The sequence below is a fragment of the Trachinotus anak genome, unplaced genomic scaffold (assembly GCF_046630095.1).
Source record: "Trachinotus anak isolate AG129_WGS33_773 ecotype Australia unplaced genomic scaffold, CSIRO_AGI_Tana_v1 ptg000008l, whole genome shotgun sequence".
NCBI classification, from domain to species: Eukaryota; Metazoa; Chordata; class Actinopteri; order Carangiformes; family Carangidae; genus Trachinotus; species Trachinotus anak.
Window position 1 is genome coordinate 17,809,806 of NW_027273859.1, and position 24,375 is coordinate 17,834,180.

The window sequence follows — 24,375 nt, forward strand, 5'->3', positions numbered from 1 at the left end:
GTCTTCAACCTTTCAGCAGTCTTCCATCAGTTTCGTCGTCATCATACCTTACTGCCTAACATCTCTCCCCTCATTTTCCTGTGGGAGGAGTAAAAGCAGTGACAGAGAACATGAACATGAACAAATGACTTTGCTCCTGTTTTTTTTTTCTTTTCCCCCCAGGTCTCTCACTTATTTTCTCTGTCTGCTGTCTAGTTCTCACTTGGTTTCTGTCTGCCTCTTTCTCCCTCTGTCTTTTTCTCACTTCCCATTCAAGAGAACACAAATGGCAAACACAATAAATACATACACAGATAAACACACAAATTATGTTAACACCTTATTGTCAATTTGTAATGCATTTCTTTCTGATGAGGTGCCCTTGGAACACCTTTATTTAGTTTGGTCGTACACAAACAAATTTATTCTCATTTGCAAAGAGATGTTATCCGAACTCCATTGCGTTCATGATTTTTATTTATTAAGAAAGAAAAATTGATAAAACATTTCCCTCTTATTCTATTAAAAACAAACGCACAATAAATTAAATGATAATAGGGTTTAATTATTAAGTTATTTACTAATTTAAAGTTAGATATTTAAAGACACATTAAAGCAGAAAGTTTGAATTGTGTATACATGCACCAAAACACCATCTTACCCTCCCTAACACACACAAACACACACACAGACACAGACACACACAGACACAGACACACATCTTCCCAACAATTCAAGCAAGCAATAAAACAGCTTGCAGCTCATCTGGGAAATCAGAACAGAGCTTGTTGTTGTCGCTATTGTAATGATTGGTTTATATAGACTGCTGTGTTAATGTGGGAAAGCGTGTGTGTGTGTGTGTGTGTGTGTGTGTGTGTGTGTAAGAGAGAGAGAGAATGAAAGAGTATGAGTGATATGACATAACCAAATGTACAATCTATTACTTTATGTCCTGACCAGATCATCTGCTATCAACCCACTCCAGCTCTCAGTCTTTTTAGTTTTTATTTTTTCCATCTCATGCCACAGCCATATATTCTCACAACTGCTTTGTATAACAGAAAATACTACTTAGTTATTCACATCAGGCCCCATTCAAACCTTCGACCTAATAATACTGAACACCATTTCCAAACTGTGTATACCTCATGCCTCTCTTACACACCTGAACCCCTGCAATCTGGTGAAGACAGCTGATGATTTCTTGATATCAGAGAAGAAATCTACATTCTGAAAGCACAAACCAATATCACAAATTAAGCGATCAACCAAATGATAATTATTAATAACAACTCAGAAATGTTGCTCAAGGGTAGATGAATTTGATGTTTAATTTAGTTTAGTTTTTTTAATGTCTTCTTTTTCAGTAATGTCATTCATGCATTAAGTGATGAAGTAAGTTGAACTGAAAGTTAAGAATCCAGTCGATAAAACCTTTGAGTGCTTTGAATACTATAATGTACAGACTGTTCCAACATGCTGCTGTACAGCTCACATGCAATTTGAATTTGATAAGTCTTCTAAACTAGGCGATATCATGCTGCCGATACTCTCCTATGGATCATATCTGAGGGCAGGGACAAGTGACCAATGTGGTCATTTCGGTTGGAGGAGTTGCTTGAACTAAAATTATGTAGGTTTTCACAATCAAGCAGTGTAGTGGGAGAAGATACTGATAAGACCATCTTCAATCAATGAGGAGGAAATAATCAGTGAAGCTTCACTTCTATTCTCAAACACCATACGGAGAGTGCAAGGAACGACTTGTCCAGATTTCTGTGTAGATCTATTCTGGCAACATGTGCTGTGTAAGCTAGGTGTCCAGAGGTGCAGGGAACATAAATCAAGTCACTTTTTCCTGCTGTCTGACAATTTTTGTCATGGTAGTCAAAGACATACAATAATGTCATAAGCTTTGTATCAAGAAATGTGCAACCAATTGTTCATTTATATTCATCAGAACAAATGTATACAAAAATACATAAACAATCACTAGGACTTTTTTTGTTATTTGTGCAACATTTCAATGCAATGCCCAGTACACCAGGGGAGGAGCCCAGTAGTGTTTATGAAAATAAAGTTATTTAAATCTTCGGATATAAATATTCAGTAATATTTAATATTTTATAAAAATTATGGTTACTTGTTGAAGGTCGTATTACAGAACAGTCTACCATCAATACTAACGCATTTAAATGTTTGAATGTTTTTTGGGGGTTTTTTTTCGCTTTTTACCAGTGAGTTGTGAAAGGTAGATTTAAGGGAAATGGTAGATAGCCAATAGACCAAAACAAGTAAAGCATGTTTTGTTTTAGCAAGAGACTATTAGGTCAAGATTTGCACAGGGGGGTTGTGGGTTTTCCACACACTCAGGTAACATATTGACCAGTTTAATTCAGGCTTGAAACATACAGATGTCAAGACTCTCATAACTGCACAAAAGAGGCCCATCTTTACTTTCTTATCGGCCAGTCCAATCAGAACTGGTGAACACTCTTCGAGAGCAAAGTGCCATCTATTATTCCATTTGATGTTACCTTGTGGAGCTCTCTTCCAAAAGCAGTTAAATGATTGAATAACAGTGCAGGTATTTAAGGTGGTTTTTTGGAGGCGAAAACTTTTCAGAACTAGTTAGAAATTTACCCAGAGCTGTAGTCAAACACCCCGTCTTCGATAATTAGTGGAGAAGCTAAAGATACTGCAGGTCGGATCATTGATTCTGTAGATCTTTCGGAGTGGTTCTTGTTCATTGAGTTCTCTGAGATAACACATGCATGCAGCATTGCGTGTGAATTATTTTTTCAGTTGTCCTCCGCACTAGGTTTCCTCTGGAATCTCCTCCTGTTTGAACTCCCTTCATATGTTTCTCACCCTCTCAAGTGTTTGAGTGTGCTTCTGCACATTCAGTTAGATGCACAGTCTCTATGCATGTGCTCCAAATGCACAAATATGAGACTGGTCCTCTGAAAGTGAGCAGGTGCTTTCAGTGCTGATGACCTGTTTTTGATTTCCAAAATTATGCTAAGATTTATAGCTACCAGTTGTTCACTGGCCTAAACAGTTAGAAGGCCTAAACAAGAGACGAAGAATTAACACCAATAGCTCTTTTGTTGTATTTTTAAATGATTTTAAAATTGCAAATTCATTTTTTCCCCATGCATTGAAGAGATAATGCAACCCTGCTGGAGAGAAAGAGCCATTTCTAACTTACCATGTTTCCTTTTTACATTATTAGCTTGCATATTACACACTTTATCAGCAATTTGCCAGCAATATTTCTTTTTTTCCCTTGTAATTGTTTTCCTGGAATCCAATTCTATCAGGGAACAAGGCAGTTGCGCAGAACTTGCATAAGTGGGTTTTTCAAGTATAATTGCTTTCCAGGTAGTAGTCTCATCAAAGACACAATGATTTCAATAGGGCATGTGTTTCTTTATTATATAATTTCATGATACTAACAGCTTAGAACAAAACTATCAAATAAAAGAGGTGAGTCAAAAGGAATTAAGAGAACAGGGTTGTTGCGATTATTTGAGACACAGCGGAGAGATGTGAGAGATGTGTGGGCATACTTTCAGAGAGTAGAATAGAATAGAATATCTACAACCTAGCAAAGGAACTACTTTTCACAGAGGAACAAGGGTGGATGGACACATAGACTATAGGGTGGAGATCAGGCAGCCATTGGTGCAGAGCACTGATACCAGTGCAGCGTGGACTGCTTGCTGCAACAAGCTGTCCCCTCTCTGTTAGATGCGAGAGAGAGAGAGAGAGAGAGAGAGAGAGAGAGAGAGAGGTCGAAGAGATGTAGAAAAGGGATGGAAGGAAAGAAGGAGAGCGGAGAGGACAGAATGAAGGCTCGGGGTGCAAGCTGTTTGGAGACTCACAGACACACATGTTGCTCATCAGCAGGGGGAAAGGGGGTGGGGGTAGGTGGTTGGGCACTGGGAGTGGGAGACAGGAGTGGTAAAGCTGCTCGGCAGCTTGTCTGTGTTCGTGCCTGGCTACTGTCTCTTTACTGCAGCGGCAGACATATGAGTGTTTGGCAGAGACAATAGAAGGAACTACGGAGGCAGCGACACACCGGTGTTTGGCAGATGAAACAAGGTTAGCACAGAGAAAAGAGATAGTTTGTAAATGGAGGGATAAAAAATATCATATTATATTTTCCTAGCTGTTGGTGAAGGGTAAGCAGATAAACCTGGAGGAGAGTATTCTACACTAACAATTTAATATTGCGCTGCATTAGAAAGCCCAAAATCGAATCTCTCCCTCCACTGGTGGAGCTCATGATGTGGGCTGAGAAGAAGTGCAGCAATACAGCAATTGCCCAAGTCCAATTTCATGGGGAGTTGATTTTTTTGTCCACCACCAGTAATTTAAGGCAGCGTATGAGGGAATTTCTGACAACATTTATCCATACCTTTCGGATTGTTTTACTTTTTCCAACTTCCTGTGCATATTGATTTTGTTGCAGCTGCCAATTTCTGTCAGTGACACATACACTGTTCCCAGCTCTGTTGCTTCAAAATGTCATCTGCTGCAGATTTGTGTTTGTGATCACTTCAAATCATGCATGTAACAGTCAGACCAAACGCCACAGTTTGTTGCACAGTGTGCCTTGATGTGTTTGCCACAGGGAGGGAAAGTGAGAAATTCATGAAGCCTCAAAACACCCATCAGTGATTGTGAAATGCTATTTAGGCTAGAGGATACCTACATGCTGTTCGATTGTGTGTCTGTTGTGATACGTGTGGTTTGTGTTCATCTAAGAATGTGTGTGTTTATGTGTGTGTGTATAGGATGGGAGGGTGAGGTCTGTAGAGGGAAAGGGTTTGTTGTAACAGTAAATGACTCTTCTGGCCCCCACACAGCACCGGTCGATGGTCCAATTACTTTTAAATGTGTGTGGTTTCACATCCCTTGCAGTGCCCGAGGTCTGTGTGTGTACGTGTGTGTGTTTGTGTTTGTGTATTGTATCGAAGTGTTTGGTGGTCATGATGAGGCTGGAGGTGGGAAAGGTGATTATGTTCAGTTTCATAGTATTATAGGCTGCTTGTCAGGTCACCATAACAAAACAATGCTGAAATGCACACATTTTCCCAGTGTTTGTGTGTGTGTTTGTGACTTTAATGACCTTGAGCCCATCATCTTTGCGTCATACTTTTTTCTTGTCCCAATCTCTCCATCAGTTTTTTCCTTCTATCCACTAAAACAAACAGCACTGTTAAACTATTTTGCTTAATTAAAATTAACTTTTAAAAGCAGGTGTGTTATATCCAGAAAACACAGGTGGATAGATTATCTCACTGGTACAAAACTATCATTCCTGTTCCAAGTCCCCTAAAGAAAAAAGAAAACAACATAGGAAAAAAAAGTTAATGAAAACAAATGACTTGAGGAAACAATGAGCAGCATCAAGCCGTGATGAAAAAACATAATGCCCTGCTGTGAGATATACAAAATCTCCCATATCACTTCTGCAAAATGACATCAGCTGCTAGTGAGAGTGATATGAATAAATCAACACTTATTCATAGCATATTGTTTGCTTGAATATCTGTTTGTTCTTACAGATGCAACATTGATTCCCCCTGAGAACCACATAAAACATTAAAGCTACAATTTACCAATGCTACATGTTTGTGTTTTTCAGTTTATTGCCATCACATTAGTCGTGATGATTCTAATGACTACAAAAAAGGAACTCAAATGATGATAGTGAAAACATTTTAATGCCCACATTTCTTGATGGCTTTATACCGACCTTAATATGCTTTTCATCGAATTCTAGCTTTGGGAGAGCTGCATCTTATCACTGAGTTTTAACAATCACTAGAACTGCATATAAGTGAGTTTTATTTTCTTTTAAATATGTTGCCCTAAAACTTTGATAGATATTTTCCAATCTTTTGAAAGAGCTTGGTTTATTCTGCAAGTTTCAGTATTTTTAATGTAGACGCTAGCAACCGAAGCTCAGCGTTTAGCTGAGTTAAGGTATGGAGTGTGTTTCACTAAATCGCATGTAGCGCACAGTTGTCTATTTGGATCAAAACTATAATGGATTTTTCAAGTGTTTACTCTTGAGTGAAATGAAGACTTAGAGCTCTGTGCTTGTGTGCGTTTGGTGCATTCGTACAAGAGAATGTGCGTGAATCTGATTTAGGTGAATAAATTAGCAAATGTTGCAGAGAATGTAGGTGTAGGATGAGACATGCAGAGAGTTACAGAAACAGGAAGAAAGAATGCACTTGTAAAAAAAGGAAAATAGAGATAGCATTAGATGAATAGGAAGAAAAGCATTATGGGATGCTAATGGCAGTGTTTTGAAGCCTGAGTCTGCATCGTAACGGTCGAGACACAGTGGGTCATTTACTTAACACACACACACACACACACACACACACACACCAACACACACCAAATGCACATTTATTTCGTACTGTTAGGGGGAAATGAGCCCTTATCTGGAGCTGTGGAGATAAGCAGAGGCAATGGGCCACTCTGCTAGCCAGACTGCCATTTTAGCTTCAGACTCATGTGCACATCCAAAGACACACATACACAAACACAGAGCTGCCTCCATGGTCTCCTGTTAACTGAAAGTCAAAACAATATCAATATATAGTGGAAATATTGATATTCAGATAATGTAGCCTAGCCAATTTTGTTTTAATACTGCAGAGCAGTTCTTTCATTTTATTCTGAATTACTTTCATCTCCCCCACTCTCTCTCTCTCTCTCTCTCTCTCTCCTCTTCTTCATCTATTCTTTATCCCTAGTAATAATTAAAATAAACCTACTCACGTTTGTTAATTATAGGCCACTGCAGAATTGCTAAATGTTAATAAAGAATTGATAGCTTTTATTAACATCTGGTGGTGATCAAGAAATTGTAGCAATGTGCGGTGGCCTATTATGGACAGAAATATAAAAGTAATATTTTCAAAGTACAATTAATGAGGTGGCTAATTAAAGCAGAATCCAAAAGGGTATCAGTAATAGCATATCATATTTTATTCACCACATTCATTGCAGAGATGCAACCACATTTTGAGTAAAAATACAGTACAGCTTTACATGGTGGTCATCGCATTGTGAGAGAACCAGACATTAAACCAGCGCTATTTTTAAGTATACTTACTTAAGAACTGACAGCAAAATTTAAAGGAAATATGCCTAAACTGACTGTGCTTCCACCAGTGGATGCACAGTTGAATTTAGTTGAACCAAGAAAATGCTAATCAGTCCAGTTGATGTTTACAAAGTGCAATTTGGATGATAATCTTAATGTTCACTTTCTTCATCTCCTGAAATTGGGCTTTCTAAAACACACAATTCTCATTGGCAATTAGTGACTCATTGACTCATACCATTCAAAATCCACAATATGTCATGGTCATAGTGAGAGTGGGAGAATGAAATTAGATGTGCCTTTAATGCATAATGTGCTTGTGTGTGTTTTTGTCTGTAAGTGTGTGTGAATAAGCCTGATTGATAGCCTCTGTGATTACTGTAGTGCTCTGTGATGTTGATGGATATGTTTCTTTTTTTTCCCCAATGTATTTATTGTCAGAGACAATACAACAGTTTGGGATCAAAAATACATAATTTACATATACTCACACAACCACATAGGCTCACACTCAACTTACGTACTGATATCAGATAGAATATAAATAAAACTAAAACATTTGCCAGCAGGTGTTAACAATTTCCTTTCATTTAAAGCCTTTCCCTCTTTTATGATATGCATGTATGGTTCCCAGAGAAAGTCTTTCAGCTTGCCCTTAGCAATGCAAGTTAGTCTTTCCAGACTGACACATTCTGACACATTCTGAAAGCTTCCTCATCCACATGAATGATGGAGCATCCATACTCTTCCAACATTATGCAATAGTGCTTCTAGTCCAAAATCTAGAGGTTTAGTCTGTTTTGATGTTTGTATAAAGCCTTCAGATACAGTATATTCCAAGCACACATAGTTTGACATTTAAAGGGATTTTGGTATTTAACGTCTCTGACAAACATCCTACAACATCCTTCCAGAAGTTTTGGATCTTTGGACATTCCCATATGAACTGAAATAGAATATCTCTCTTCTCCAAACATTTAGTGCAAACATCTGGAATATTAGAAGACATATGATGAATGCTGACAGGAGTTATGCGCATTTTCATACAGCACTTGTACTCAAGGAGAATTCCTCCTTCTTTGCACTGTTTTTGACATGTCAACAATAAGGTTTTTCTTAGAAAAATAGCAACATATATTAGTGATATTTAAGTAAATCATGTACAGTTGCTTGGAGCCTCCTTGCTAAGCTGCCAACTTGGTCTTGTCCTCATGATCTCCCCATTTCCCCTCATCTTTTTGGCTTATGTTCAAACACTGTGGGAAATGCTCCACAAGCTGCCTTCATTATAGGCCACTGCAGAATGTTCATTGTTGAATCTTTTTTAATAGTATTCATATTCTCTATTCACATGGTCAAAGAGCAGTCTTAACTTCGAACACTGGCTAAGGTATTTAGCACCTCAACAAAAGCTAAAACAGATGTTTGGTTTTTTTGTATTGACTGATAACTGATGTAACCTGCATTAGAGACCTACATAGATTTCAAGATAGTCTTTGAAGAACTCTTGTTTTATTCATGCAGTCCAGTGGAATCAATATTATGTGCCTTGCTTAAGGGTAACATGACAGCTGAAGGCAGTTTTTGTCTTCCAAAGGCAGCACAGGAAACACTAATAAAAGAAAAACACACTCATTATCTGTAAATCTTATCTGTGTAAATTCAAACTGACTTTTAATATAAGGACTGGGGCTCAGTACCATATAACTAGACAGCTCAATACAAGCCTGAAATACAGTGTACAGTGGTGTGGTGTGTTTGCTATGGCTCACTTACTTACATTTGACTGTTTATTACTTTTTCTTCAGGGTTTTGCCCTCAAATAAGCTGCATTATCGCTGTTCACTTTTGAGAAAAATACTTCCTCTGATCCTGACGAGTTTTTTTTTTTTTTTTTGGATTGTTTTGTCGGACTTTGTCTGTGTGCAGTAGCCACTGAAAAACAGGCTTTCCTTCAAACTAAATTATTCTGTTGCAAATCTAAATTCTTTTAGTGTGCCAGCCTTAGTGTACATATCACGTTTGTCATTTGCGCGTTATTAAAGGACAGACAAGCAACAACACAGGCATGTTCCTTCATGTGTGGCTTGTTTCTGTGTGCCTGTGTGCTTACAGCGTGTGTGTGTGTGTGTGTGTGTGTGTGTGTGTGTGTGTGTGCATGTGTGTGTGCGCGCCTCTATGCTAAAAAGGCATGTACTCTTGTGTGTATGTGTCACACTGTCATTGTGAATCAACAACATGCCAGTGTTCAGATTCACACCTGTCAGAGTTATGTTATGCCATATAATAAGCCAGCTCTATGAGAAGATGAGTGACGCTGATAAAAGACACACATAGATAATTCATCATTTTTTATATACATGTATCTGTGTGATTTTTGTTTTTGATTTTTCATTTATTCTTAGCCTAAAATAATCTAAAATATAGTCATTTCCATTTGAACCTTTTTGAGTTATAGGCCCGGTTTTTCTGCATTTGTATTTCTTGAAGATGAGATCAGGTGTGAATGGGAAGTGGAAACTGGTGGCATGTGGCTGCAACACTAATGTTTTATTGATAATACAGGATCATGTTTTTTTACAAGCACTTAGAACAGCTACGGCGCTGTAAATCTACCTTTTACAATGTCTCACATCATCTCAATACGTACCAGTCTCTTGTTTTTCTGCTGAATGCTCCCCATCCCTCTCTCTCTCTCTATCTCTCTCTCTCTCTCTCTCCTTTCTCACCTCAGTCAGCTCTCTCTCTTGTTTATGTTATCTCTTCCCTCTCACATGTGTCCTGTCTCTCTCTTTCCATCCACCCCCTTTTCCAATATTTACAAGTTTACAACTGTTGGCAACTACACAAATACATACACTGCACATGTATACACTAAGATAACTGGGAAGGATCACAGGCAGCATGTGTATGTATATAGTAAGACTTACACACACATCCACACTATGATCAAGTGCTGTCATTGGGATGGGGATTGTAGTGAGGAGAATTACATAACAGTAGTTTTTCGATGTTATAAAATAAAAGTTAGTTGGCTCATCTTCAGAGAGACAGAGGCTTACAAATGCTTCTGTTTTCTGCATTTAAAATAGAGAAAGAACAAAAATAGAGGATACAGGTTTTGGTGTGTGTGAGACAGGAGCCAGACTCATATTCTAGCTCCACAACTCCCCCTCCAGGCTGCAAACAAGGATAACATGTAATATCATCTACCCGGCTGTGTCTGCGTGAGTTACATAAATGCAGACAGACAGGCAGCTTATCGGTGAATTTCACTTTTTGAAGTCACAGCAATGTTATAATGATAATTAGGACTGTATATAACAGCAGTGAGAAGGTCAAACTCCCTGCAACCCTTACAGATGTTTTCACTGATTCTGGCTCATGAAACCTTTGTTCAGGTTGAAGGTGGGTGAAACTGTGCTGCTGGGAATAAAATGAGGTCACTGAACCCTTTGTACTAAAAGGGATGATGAAGTTGTAATATTTCACACCTCAACTGCTGCAACAAAGATGAAGGGTGAATCAGAGAGGTGTCAATCAAACAGTCTGTGCATTCCTACACAGTGACGAGAAGAGGTCTAATCAGGGAAAATAGGTAAAAACATCTGCAGGGATCAACCATGGGGCTTCTAATTAAACATCACATTTCTATGAATATGTGAAGAGGTGAAAAGCTGTGAGATTTTTACTCTCTCACTGTTCCCCGTTGGTCACCTGCAGTGCCAGGAGTATATTGTAGTACATAAGTTAACTATAGGTGTCTCATGCAGAAACCTGCTCTTAACTACACCAAGGAAAGTCATTCTACCAGAGGAGCGAGTGAGTTGTCTTCTGTTCTGCCAACAATACTTCAGACAGGATTTATGATGTTAAATGAATGGTATAGCATAAAAAAGAAACCAGTTCAGCTCAGCTTTATTGTAAGTATTGGTCCCAAAAGGGAATTGATCAGAATTGGCAGAGAATTGCACATTCAACAGTAACTTCAGGCTTTAGAAAAATGGATTATCCCACATTTCCCTTTGCTGCATGCCCTCTGCTTCTCTGGTGTGTTTGTGTTTTCTTCTAAGCACAAATCATGCCATGCAGTTTTGTGTGTATCACAGCGTGTGTGTGTGCATTTGTGTGTGTTTGTCTTTGAATAGCAGACAGCTAAATCACTTCTTTTTTTTTTCTTCCTGCCTCTTTCTCTACGGGGAGGCCAGGCTAGTTTGATCTTTGAAGCTAAAAACAATATTTTATTGAAAGCTGAACGCAGCACATAGATGAAGAAAATATGGTTAGGGACTTAAATAATGTGGTCTGGGGGAAAAGACTGGAAGTTTATGATGCAATTTGATAGACATAGAAGTCAGGGATAGACTCATAAAGCATTTTTGAATAAAAGAAAATCATAATTTTCCCAGGCACAGTGCACAGTGCGTTGGGAATAAGCCTTGGTGTGTTCAAGAAAATAATTTCACAAAAATACATACTAGTGCATACAAAAGGGGGACATAATAGAAAGGGGACAGTGGAAGATAAAATATTCAGTTGATAGGTAGATATTTGTGTTTTACAGTTGCTGTTCTTTAACACTTCAACTGAGAGTTTTATTATCTCTTTTCTGTCAAACACGCTAATGCATCTCTTCCTTTTCTGATTTTGTTAAATCCTGTCAGTATTCTCTCTGCAGCACAATGATGTACTTTTATTGTTTTTAAATCTTCTCTGTTTTAATCATGTGCATATGCTTGAAGTATATGTTAACGTTTATGTCTCTCTGTGTGTTTGTTTGTGCGCACAGCTGGCAACGTGGGACCCAGTTCATGGCTTGAACGGCACGCTGACAGACAGGAAATTGGAAAATAACATGAGAGGAGTGGTGCTACGAGTCGTCACTGTCCTCGTGAGTATACCTGACCAGTGTGTTCATATGCGCGCATTAATATTTTTATTTTTTGTTTTCTTTATGATTTTAAGTGGCCACACATAAAAAAAAACACCTGTTTCAGAAAACTGTTCTTTTCACCCTCAAGAATCAAAAGGAGACTGTTGTGAATAGTGCTGGCCTGTTAGACTTCATCCTTTTTCACTATTATCCTTTTGTCTAGTTTTCTGCTCATCATTCAGCTCTGTCTCTGTGGAGATGTAGAGAGGAAGTGGTTGAAAGCTTGTGTGGGGGAAAGAAAATTGCAGACAAACATTTAAGAGACAAAAGGTTGAGAGGAAAGAGAGGAGTCAGGGAAGGCGAAACAAAGAAAATGTAACAAGGTGAGTTTACTAATGGACTACGCTATCATCATTTCATTAGCTTCGGTTTTGACATTTGACAGCAAGATGACAGAGGCCGTTGGAGTCTTGATGATAGTGAGACTGCAGCTCTGTCTGTCTCGCCTGCAGCATTGATTTGAGTACATCCCACGTGTGCTTTAAAGATTCACTGCTGTAAATTCTTTATATCCTCTCTTTGAAGTGAGAAGCAGAAAAGAACGAGATAATGCTAGACATCTTTGAGGCTACCCTCTGCCTCTCTCTAATTTTTTTTTCCATCCTTTGATTTTTATCATCCATAAAGGGAAAAAGAATATGGATTGTGTTTTTGGATATCACCCTTTTTCCCCATCACTAGTGTAGGTTGGCCCCTATAGGTGTACTGCATATCATATTCTGTGTTCTGTTGCTCCTCCACCTTTCATTTTCTATACCTCTGGTTGTGTAAATGCTTGTGTGTGCTATGTTTGTGTCTGTCCATTGGTGTGTTACTCTAGATGACCGGTGCCGTGCAACGGCTTAGAGACAGAAAAAGATAGATATAGTGTAAAATGTCCAGGGTGCTGCCTGGATGTTCGGTTTTCTTTTGTGAAAATGGTTTGAGGGCACATCCAGATTGTGTGTGTGTGTGTGTGTGTGTGACTGTGTGTGCGCATGATGTGAAGGTTTCTAGAGGGAACTTCAGAGCAGATTGTTCTGTGTTGCCCTTGGTCTTTTATTCTGTGATATAAGTGTTTTCTGTCTGTAAGGTGCGATGGTCTCATATAGTGTCATGAGTGACATGCAGTGTGAACACAGACACACACACGAACACACACACAAATGCACACCCACATGCACAAACATTAACCTGTAAGAGGACATGTTCATTCTATTTTATCTGGCAGACTGTTGAATAGCTATTGATTAGACAATTGATGATGAGATCATACCACTATTAGAGCAAATGACTCTAAATCAATGCCATTGATTAGCAGGGTCTGTATTGATTATTAAATGGATGTTACCAAGGAATGGCTACATCAATATAATTATGTTCAGGGTTCAGTGGTGCAACACAAACTGGTCACAAATGTGTCCAAAATTGATCATTTGCACCGGGAATTAAATTTGAAGCCTTATACGTTTACATTATAATGACCTGCTCTGGACAGGAACTTGATTTTCTTTAGATGTAAGACACTGAAGGTGGAAAATCAGACTGCCTATAAATTACCACCCACTGACTTGCATATCTTCCTAATTTAGTTTGATTCATCTCAGCAGCTGAGTTTTCATCTTTTTGTAATATTCTGTGCTTCTTAATTTTTTGAGGGTGCACCCACATTTCCCCGGTTTTACTCCACATTTATGAGTAGCAAGCCGTGAGTGTAGCTACAGCAGCACAAATATGCAGCCAAAGGCAGAAGATGTCCCTTTTTAAGTTGAGTTCACATTTTCAGAGATAATGACAGAGAAATCACAGTGTTCTCCCCAAATGAACCTAAAGTTTTACTTTGGAGGACAATCAGGTACACAGTAAGTGAAATTGTGATAAGTGATGATGATAATCATGATCAGTGATGGTTAAAAGTGGTTGGGCAATACAACAACAACAAGACAGTCTCGTATGCACACATGGCAACTACAGCATGGTTAACAACAAATGCTATGGGAAGCAGCAATAGTCATTCGTACTCTTTGTACCAGTATGAAAGTCCTTGTGCTACAGGCCCAACCCCCTCTGGGTACATACTGTCATGGTCATGCCTCTAATGCACTGGCAGTGAATGTTTGCATTGCATGTATGTAAAGCTCTTTTTATACTGGACCCAAAATCTGCTCACACCCGCTAACATCGGGCTTTTTTCGTAAAATCAACATTTGCTCCTGGGTCAAATGACTGCAGTAGTCACGGGAATTTATCAGCTCTTGGTCCATACTGCACTGCAGCTAGTGGCTCACTCTTTGAATCTGTGAAGATATTTCCTCCCCTGTGTCTGTGTGCTCTGTAACTGCATGTGATGACGTTGCTCCCTGCAGTTTTATGTTTGTGTCCTCTCAGTCTGAACAGAAAGGAAAACTGGCAGCGTGAAATGAGTCAACTGCCTTTCTTTAGCAGGTTAAGGCAGGTTTAAAAACCCACTTATACTCACTAATTTTGGTGTAAAAAGGGTAAATGTTAACTGCAGATTTGTCCAGTGTGAATGTAGTTCCTTGAGATACTTAGCAGTTCGCTGACTTGTCGATGACTTGATACCAGTATTGCACTGCAGTGCTTAATGATTACTGACAGACTCATCCATGGCTCTACTCACACTTTAGAGTACTTTTTCTATTGCAACAGTAGTAGAGAGATAAGAGCCAATGAGAGAAAGACAAATGTGACAAAGGTCCCTGGGAACACTGCAGTTCATTGTTCTTGGTGTCTTAACCCATTAGCTACATCCACACTACTATGTTTCCATTTTAATTCTGCATTTTAAGATGAAAACGATCTCCGTCCAGATGTCCATTTTAGCTTTGTATCTGAAACGATCTCTGTCCACACTAACACACATGAAAACGCATACAAGCCTGACCATTCACATACACTGGGCATGCACGAGCAGGTGTAAACAAGAAGCAGTACTCTCCAGTTGAATAGTTGCAGAAAATACTATGAACAAGGAACAGCAAATACACTCATAGTGTTTAAATGCAACATTTCACTGCACAACAGCTGCTAGTAAAGACAATAAGGCATGTATTTTGTTAACCATGTTGCTTTCACCACTGGTAGGAGCAACCATGGGTGTCTACATCATCGCTTCCAAAGGTCTCTGTTTTTGCCCGTCCAGACTGCAACACAACCCCAGAGTTTTTAAACTAAGTCAGAGGCGCTCAAAAACTAAGGAGCAGCGTGGACCCCAGGCTAAATGTAGCAAAAGAGATTTGTTTTAAAACATAACTGTAGTAGTGTGGATGTAGCCCTAAGCTAGAGGGAGGTCCGAAAACATGCCGTTTTACCCAGGAAAGCATATGGGACACAGTAGCAGGAGTGGTGGAGAGTTGCTGTTGAGCCCCAATCTGCACTGCTTGTCTATTGTTTGGTGATACACTGTCCATCTTTGTCAAACAGAAATCAAGGGAAAAATCATTTATGTAATAATATGAAATCTAATTTTGGTATTTCCAAAATGCACCAATTTACACCAATTTCAAAGTCAAATCCAGTGTTTTGTAAATGCTCCCAATGCCGCAAATCACCACATGACTCTTGTCATTCCCGGCATTCCCTCAGAGGGCTGTTCAGATGCCATTATTGTCTTCATGGAAAATTGTTGTTCTTTCCCCAAATCATGTCTCCAAAAATACACGAGCAGCACTGAGACCACATGTGGTACTTCCAGTCAAGAGGAGATGGGGGATGAACTTGTGCCAAAGAGATTAGTGTAGAGTAAAGGGACAGGGAGGAGGGATGATGGGAATGAGAGATGGGAGCAATATCGGAAAGATGATGAGGAAATGGAAGAGAAGGATATTTCAATATGTAGGGATGCGAAATAATATTGCACAAATGACAAGAGGGAAGTATTGTAGACTAAATGGATGGATGGATGGAGAGAGACAAGGTATCCTAGGGAAGGCAGGGGATGCTGTGGTGTGGAAAGATGCTAAATTGTGTATCTCACAGCTAGTGTGTGGCAGGAGGAAAGAAGGGACTACAAAATAACAGCAGAGAAAAAAAGAGAGAGAGAGAGATTAGCGCCACAAAGTCAGATTACATCTCACAAGGTAATTTTTCCCTACAAGGTTTTAGTCTGTAAACCATCGACTGAGTATCGATTGAGCCCGGCGGCTCAAAGCAAGACCAACCAGTGAACTATGGGAAGTATTTAGATTACATGAATCGCTACCTCTCAAAAGTCAAAACTTGAGCAACTCTTTAAACCAGATTTTATACATTTGCAATTTCTCTGCTAATGAATGGTCTATTGTTTTTTTAAATTTTTAGATTCATTCAAACTGTGATCTGGCCAGTTAGTTTCAAAGATATGATGATGATGTGTCCCCAACAGCCACCATGTTGCACAAGCTTAAAAAAAAAAAAGAAGGAAAGGCTGATAACAGTCCAGCAAGCAGTGCATTCATCAAGTCAGGTGTTTGGAATGGTTCATGTTCAGAACTGTCACGTACTTTGCAGTAAACTTGAAATGACATCTGTCAGCCAACCAGTGCCCCTGCCACAGAACAGAGAGCTATGCTAAAATTATGGGATGGCTTTTGGACACTAGAGAGGCAAGACATGCTTTCATACATTGTGATCTCCTACAATACACCATAATCAGATAAAATACCAATTGTGCTTCCATTATTTTCGAACACTGCCATCACAACAGGTCCACATGTGCTGCTTTCCTTGTATTGATTTGTTGCTTCAGTATACTATGTATATTGTACAGTATAGGTGTCCATTACATGTGTACTTTTGTGTGTGTGCGTGTGTGTGTGTGCGCGTGTGTGTGTTCATGGTATGCCACAGGGCCTGTACTTGGAGAAGCAATCAATGCACAATGAATTGAATTATTATTAGGAAAACATGGAGCGAAAATGGAAATGGAATAAAAGACAGGGAGACAGGTTGATGGTGTTTAGAAATAAGAATCTTTGCAATTTTTTCAGGAACATCTCAAGGTTTACAGTATGATTTCCATCAAATATGGTGTAGGGCCAAGTCAAAACCAAACGAATTCTTTTTTTTTTTTTTTTTCATAATCTTTTCTGTTGAATTGTTCTCATTCCTTTTCTTCTTTTATTGCTTGGTAAACATATAACAGCCCTTCTAGTCTGATTTACCTAGTTTATTATATATATTATATAAAACTCCTGTAGTCCTACCCTCAGACAGAAAATGTGCAAAGAGAAGTGTACATGCACTCATACAAACTTGAGCCATCGTGCAACTTTGAAATATTGTGTGTATAATAAATTTGCACCCTCATGTGTATGCTGGCAAAACCGTTTATGATGAAACCTAGATATCTAAATTTTCAGCTGCATTCACCCGTGACAATTAAATTCTAATAATATCATTATAGCTATGTGCTGCATGATTTACCTGGGAAATGAGCTGAACTCTCACCTTAAAGGTGTAAGTATTGGGGCCTGGACAAGTGGACTGTACAACTGGGTCAGCCATGTTTTCTCCACTGTGTTTATGTTTCTTAATAAAAGTTTAAAGTAGCCACATAGGGAAACAATCAGTGGCACTTGGGGGATTATTCAGTATGTATGAGTGTGTGTGTTGGCGGGTACTCTTGCTTTGATTGATGGATGCTTGTGGTGAGAGAGGGACTTGGCATGCATGTCCACTCACTGCCTAATAGCTTATTGAACGGCAGCAGCTAGCAAGGATTAGAAACCGCCAAGTTAATGCGTAGCATAGCCTGCGTGTGTATATGTGAACTTAATGTGCAGCCAGTATCCAGTCAATAACTTACAGGCCCTCATAAATCTGCAAGACATATTGGTCTAAAACATTTCGCTCATCAATAGGGATTTATTAAAGTAGAGAGAAAAAGAGGGTGAGGGAGAAAGGGGTTGGGAGGTGAATTAGAAAGTGAAGAGAAAACTACATGAAATGCTCAATGCAAGTACAGGAAATACAAGTAGACATTTGTTTTTCTGTCCTAAGATCACATACTGAGCCTTAGATGCCATGGTGATGGCAATAAACAAGATGTTAACTCGCTGCACAGTCATGAAAATTACTTTTTTTTTCTTTTTTAAATCTGCTGAATTGCATTGTGCAGTTATTGATTTTCAACATTTTAATTTACCTGAAAATATTTTATGAATTGAATTATTAAACATGGTTTCCTATGTGAATAAAAAGAGAGCTGAGTCGGGAACTTTGGGATCATAACCAAAGCAAAACTGGGGGGTACATCTTGTTTTGCTCCTGGAATCCCAACTAGACAGTTAAAAAAGGAAAGTGCATCATCATTTAATTTAACCAATTTAAACAGGTGGATAGATTTTAAGTACAAAATGCCTGCTTGCATCAGTTTTGGTACATGTGTCAGCATCCAGCTTACCTTCACAACCACATCAGAAGGCAGAATTATTTCTGGTAAGAGAAACTGCACAATTTTTTCTTGAACTTTTTTTTCTTACTATATTCGTAAAGAAAATGGGGGCTACTGATCGCATTTACTTTGCTGCAGCTTCCAATTCTTGTCATGTATAGTCACTGCTCATCTAAGGTCCTATGTGGAGTTTTTGGCCTCTAGAGACACTATAGAGATTTTTTTCCTATGAGTCCCCATGCTGTTAGAGCCTGTGAATGAGGAAGCCCACACATGGCACAGGAGAGGAAGATGTGATACACATTTCACCCACAGGGATTAGATTTCACCCTGGCTGTGACATTTCTCACATCGGAGGAGTGACAAATCACATTTGCACCCAACATGGATGGTAATGCATACTGAGAGGTAGGGGCGGTTAGGTAGCTTTCAAAGGTAGCACTGATGAAGAACAAGACTGCAAACCATTATAAAACATGCAGGTTTTTAAGACATGAAAAGTCTTTGTTTTTTTTAGTGGTATGCAATTTATTCAACTGTCCAAGCTGTTTTTTACATTGGAAACTCCACAGGGAAGCCTACCTTTATGTTATCTGTTTGACAGCACTAATATTAATGTTACATCTACTTTTCCTTTTTAAGCATTTAACCAAGCATTGGAAAGTCACTTAAAAACCTTTGTATATGTGTAATTTAAGCTCTTAAAGGCATTCTCCCACCCCAGGATGAGTGTTTGTGGTAGTACAGTGGCCACTTGGGTAATTGGTTGATTTAATGCTTGAATGACTGGTGTATTGATTAGCTGCTTGACTGACTTACTGACACACTGATTGATCTTTGCCTTCTAGGAGGAGCCGTTTGTAATGGTGTCAGAGAATGTTCTGGGGAAACCAAAGAAATACCAGGGATTTTCTATTGATGTCCTGGATGCCCTGTCCAACTACCTGGGCTTTAAGTACGAGATCTACGTCGCCCCAGACCACAAATATGGAAGCTTGCAGCCTGATGGTCAGTGGAACGGACTGATGGGGGAATTGGTTTTTAAGGTGAGAGGAAAATAATTTACATACAGTACTTGCACAAACACACATGAGCACACACAAACACACACACCTACTATGCAAGAACAATAAAATGGACTATTGGAGAACAATGACATGGATTGGATAACTGAGAATTTAACTTGCAGAGAAAACATGCAAAAGAGTGTTTGTTGCCTATTTATACACACATGCTATACCAATACAAAAGGAGGAGAAGCATGCATTCATGCAAGCAGGCATATGCCATAGGCATCACTTATGCTAAGTAGGACTATAGCTTCCCTCAGGTTGAGTCTGCACAGTCCTATCATAACATTCCCACTAGAAATCATGTCACTTCAAAAGCAAATATTTGAATTATGCTACCATAGGGCAGAGTTTAACTTCTTTAAATTAGAGAGAGGGATTTAGAAACTCATTCACTGTCTGCTGCAGAATGTAGTCTGAAGTGGACCAGGGAGGGACTGACCTTAAAGGTTCAGAGATGTGATATTGCATATTGCTGAAAACACCAATCATAATTTGACTAATTTGGCGAGTTTCAAGTATCTTCAAGTATTTGATGTGTAAGTACTGCCACACACTTGAACTGTGTCAGTGAAAAATGGAAAAGTCGAAATGATTTTACTTATGAGAGCTTGAAGGTATAAATGTAGATTTTACAAAGATGGTGAGGCCTCTAGTTTGGGGGCAGTAAATTGGCACCGTTGGATAATAACTACTTAAACGTAACACAGCCACATAACAGGGTTAGGGATAGCTGAGGTAGCCTAGCCTTTGTAGTCCATTAACACAAAATGTACCACAGAATGTACATTTCACTGCTGTGTAACAAACGTGTGACCCAAACTTTTGTGCTGCCAGGTTTATTCCCCTCAATTTAGATGCCAGAGCAGTCTGTTGTCCATCTGTCCATTCCAATGTGCCGTGGACAGTTTCCGATGCAGACATGGACAGATTTTCTAGTAGCCATTGGCAAACAGTACAGAAGATTTGAGATTATTTTGTCAAAATACTGAATATGTTTGATATTACAATCCATCTGCTCATCTTCTACTGTTTACAGAAAGAAAGTAAGTAGCAGAGAAACAGAAGGAAAGAATGCTTCCTTTCAAGAGCATATGGTCTGCGCAGTCACAGTAATTCAGATTTTCATCTATAGTTACCAGCGTTTTTGAAAAGCTGAAGAGCTCCCAGCGCTTGCTCATGCTCATCCTCTATCCTGTAGCAAAGGCATTTAGCTTCAGAAACAATAGCTGAACAACTCATATAAACATTACAAGCAGCATCTGAATGTACTAAATATCTCATGATTTCACAGACATTTGCTGTTCCTCTGGGGCCTTGGTTCCTTGGAGTGTTGTCTTGTGGGGGCCTGCCAGCAATAAGCTTTGAGCTTACCTAAGTTCCCTACAGTCACACCATTCTTTTGTTCCCAAAATAATTTATGGATTGCTAAAATCAGATATAATATTTTTATGAAGCTTAATATTAATCCATGATCGCTACTACAAGCACCGTCTGCAATTAAATTATTCTTGGGAATTTTATATACTACTGTACATGTAAGTGTGCCTGAATGAGGGAAAACAAAATATCTTACATCCTGAAGCCATATTAGTGTAGCCAGTTTGGTCATTTCTCTAGTATGAACACATGGCAGACATTTTAAACCCAGTCAGATTTGTTAAGTAGTATGATATTTGGAGACAGGTGATGTAAGGTGTAAGATTTTCTTTGTACAATACTAATCTGGTCTTTAGTCACCATTTTATACTGTGTATACATTTGTGTGTTTGTGCAAGTGCATTCTCGTATCTGTGTGTGTGTGTGTGTGTGTGTGTGTGTGTGTGTGTGTGTGTGTGTGTGTGTGTGTGTGTGTGTGTGTGTGTGTGCGTGCGATGCCCTTTGTTGTAATGAGCTGCTGCATGCTTTATTCATCCTCAATAGGTCAAGGATGTTTTTTGTTATTATCAGCAATGTTTTTCCCAAAGTTTTCCATGCCTTAAGTTCATTATATTCATTTGGCTGTTTGTCAGGCTTGAGCATTTTTTAAGACTGGGCTCTCCTTCACCCCTGACTCCCCCATCCCCCTCACTGCCTCCCCACCAACACCACTGCAAGAGCTCACAAAATGATACAGAAATGCTTGGAGCACAATGCATATTTATGTGTACACGGACGAGCGCAGGCTGTAAATAAACTGAACGTGCAAATAATTTTGTTTTCCCCATCAGTCAGCAACAAGATTTATCTCTCCAAAAAACCAATTATACCAGATAATGATTATCCAAAGTGCTCTCTGGAAGTTTCTATGTTGACTGACCACAGCAGTCAGCATGGTAATTCATCTCTACTCACACACACACACACACACACACACACACACACACACACACACTTGCATGCATATTGTTGTGTCAACCAACAGACATCCTGCAGGGTTTCTCCTAATATTCCTCTTATGCAGTGTAAGTGACAATTTCTGCACATTTAAGCATTTTGTTTCATCACTCGACTGTGAAATTAGCTGATTTTTTTACTTACAATGGATTAAAATTGTGTTTGTTTTGTGTATGTATGTGTGTGTGTGTGTGTGTGTGTGTGTGTGTGTGTGTGTGTGTGTGTGTGTGTGTGTGTGTGTGCAGATAAGAATGTGGTGTGTTGTGGGTAAGCATGCAAATGTGTGTTTGTGTATATAATCAGTTTGTGTGTGTGTACAGTGGCTGTAAGGCTAAGCATTAGCCTACAAGATCACATAACCTGCTACAGTCAGTTGTTTCTAGCAACAACGACAATCTCATTATCGAACAAGTTGGTAATATGTGCCCTCACTCGCACCAGTATAGATTTCACACACACGCACACTCACAACATCTTAAATCCTTGTTATGGTACAAGCAGATGTCTACAGCTGCTAGCCAAGCACTGAGGACTGAAAACATTTTAATTAGCCATCATTGTTTCTGCATTTAAGCTAAGCACAGTCTATTTTTCTTGGCAGACACTCACTGACAGCTGTTTTCAACTTAAAGTCTTTACACTTGAATAATTAAAGCAGTCATTTGTTGCCTCTTAAAATTCCAAGAATTCCAAGTGAAAGCAGATCAATGGGCTAATGAATGAATGAGTCAAAGGTCATACATCAAAATATACCAAGTCTCCATGCAGCTTACAAGACAGTACTTGCATACCTTTGTACAGCACACAATGAGGACATCCATACATGATCTTACTTTTGGCTTTCCTCTTCTTTCTACCACACCACAGTTCTAGTCTGCATTTACTACTAAAGCAACACACTGTATGGGAAGGTCATGGTTACACAGTCAGAAAATCTTTGTGAAAGTCAACGATGACAACGATTCAAAACAAAAAAAAAATCAACTCCTGCACGCTGTCACTGGTGAATTCATTGAACAGCTACATTCACCATGAGCGTTGACAGTGAACAGGATTCTTTGTTTTGAAACTTTGCTTTTATCTTGTTCGTATCTGTCTGTGCACAGGTGTGCCCAGACCACTTTTTCTGAAAGTCTTGTAAAAAAAAAAAAAAACACACATCTCCCCACTGGTATTTTTACATTCATTTTTAAAGCAAAAGAATACATACTGTCAACAAAAGCTCTGTTCTCAGAAAAGCCATTTTGTTTATCTATGAATAGGTCTGATATCTCCAGGCAGCAGTAAGGTTTCTTTGTGTTTAGAATTTATTGTTTTATTTTAGAGGGTGAGCAGAAACAGAGGCAGACCTTAAAGCACTTGCCTACTGTATCTCTGGGAACAAAAGTCCACATTTTTTGGCTGTGTTTCCTCACCTACACATTTTCACAGTGTTGATACTTGAAACTCCTCTCTCCTGCCTCTTGCAGCGAGCCGATGTGGGACTTTCTGCCCTGACCATCACGCCTGAGCGAGAGAGCGTTGTGGACTTCACCACACGCTACATGGATTACTCTGTGGGTGTTCTGCTGCGCAAGGCCGAGCGCACTGTGGACATGTTTGCCTGCCTGGCGCCCTTCGATCTGTCACTGTGGGCGTGCATCGCGGGCACCGTTCTCCTCGTTGGCATCCTGGTGTACTTGCTGAACTGGCTCAACCCACCCCGGCTACCCATGGGATCTGTGTCCTCCACAACACTGTACAATTCCATGTGGTTCGTGTACGGCTCCTTTGTACAGCAAGGTAAGGAAGCAGTGGAATAGAGGGATTGGAGACCAGGAGAGAGCAATATTAAAAGAGGACTGTCTGATGGATTTTTGGCTTCTTGGTTTGGGCAAAAACAGATGAAAATGTTTTAGCAGCCTTAATCTACATGTCACCACATAACGGGCACACAATCAAAACCTTGGTTTCTGGCGTCAAAGTCCTAGACTTTGTACACCCACCTTCACTTCTGCACAGGACAGGAAGGTAGCACTTTGGACTGGATAAAATGCTGTCAGAGAACAGACACATGGTAATTGTGTTTTTCCCCAAACATCTTTATTAGAAATGGTTCCATGTTTACTTATCACATGATTCCCTTACTATATGACCAAAAATAACCTTTAACTGACTAGATCACTTAAGGGTTGAGTAAAACTGATGAAGCCAGCATGTTGTTCGTTCTTCTGTGGCCATTAAGGTAAGTGAAATCAGTCAAGCTGGTTTCCTGAATTATATATTTATAATATATTTTCCTAGGTTATGATTTTTACCCCAGCTGGAAACCAGAATGTGCACAGTAGTTTTGTCGTTTAATGTTTGTCCATAGGGAGAAGGACTAAACACAACACCATAATGTATTTGCATGGTCCATCACAAAGGTAAAAGATGAGAGGGAAGCATAGAAGAAAAAATTTGATTGCTAAAGCAATTTAATGTCAAAAATGTGATAGTAGCTGGCCTCTGGGCATCATAAGTGTTGATT

At 39.2% G+C, this 24,375-nt stretch overlaps 1 protein-coding gene across 7 annotated transcripts in view; it reads left to right on the forward strand.

Annotated features, from left to right (window-relative positions):
- Positions 1 to 24,375, forward strand: part of grid2 (glutamate receptor, ionotropic, delta 2) — a 509,848-nt gene that overhangs the window by 389,538 nt on the left and 95,935 nt on the right. For all 7 annotated transcript variants that reach the window (XM_071483176.1, XM_071483174.1, XM_071483175.1 and 4 more), the window contains 3 exons: positions 11,904 to 12,005; positions 19,269 to 19,466; positions 23,336 to 23,648. In XM_071483176.1, the coding sequence (XP_071339277.1) occupies positions 11,904 to 12,005; positions 19,269 to 19,466; positions 23,336 to 23,648 (613 nt within the window). The remainder of the gene's footprint in view (positions 1 to 11,903; positions 12,006 to 19,268; positions 19,467 to 23,335; positions 23,649 to 24,375) is intronic.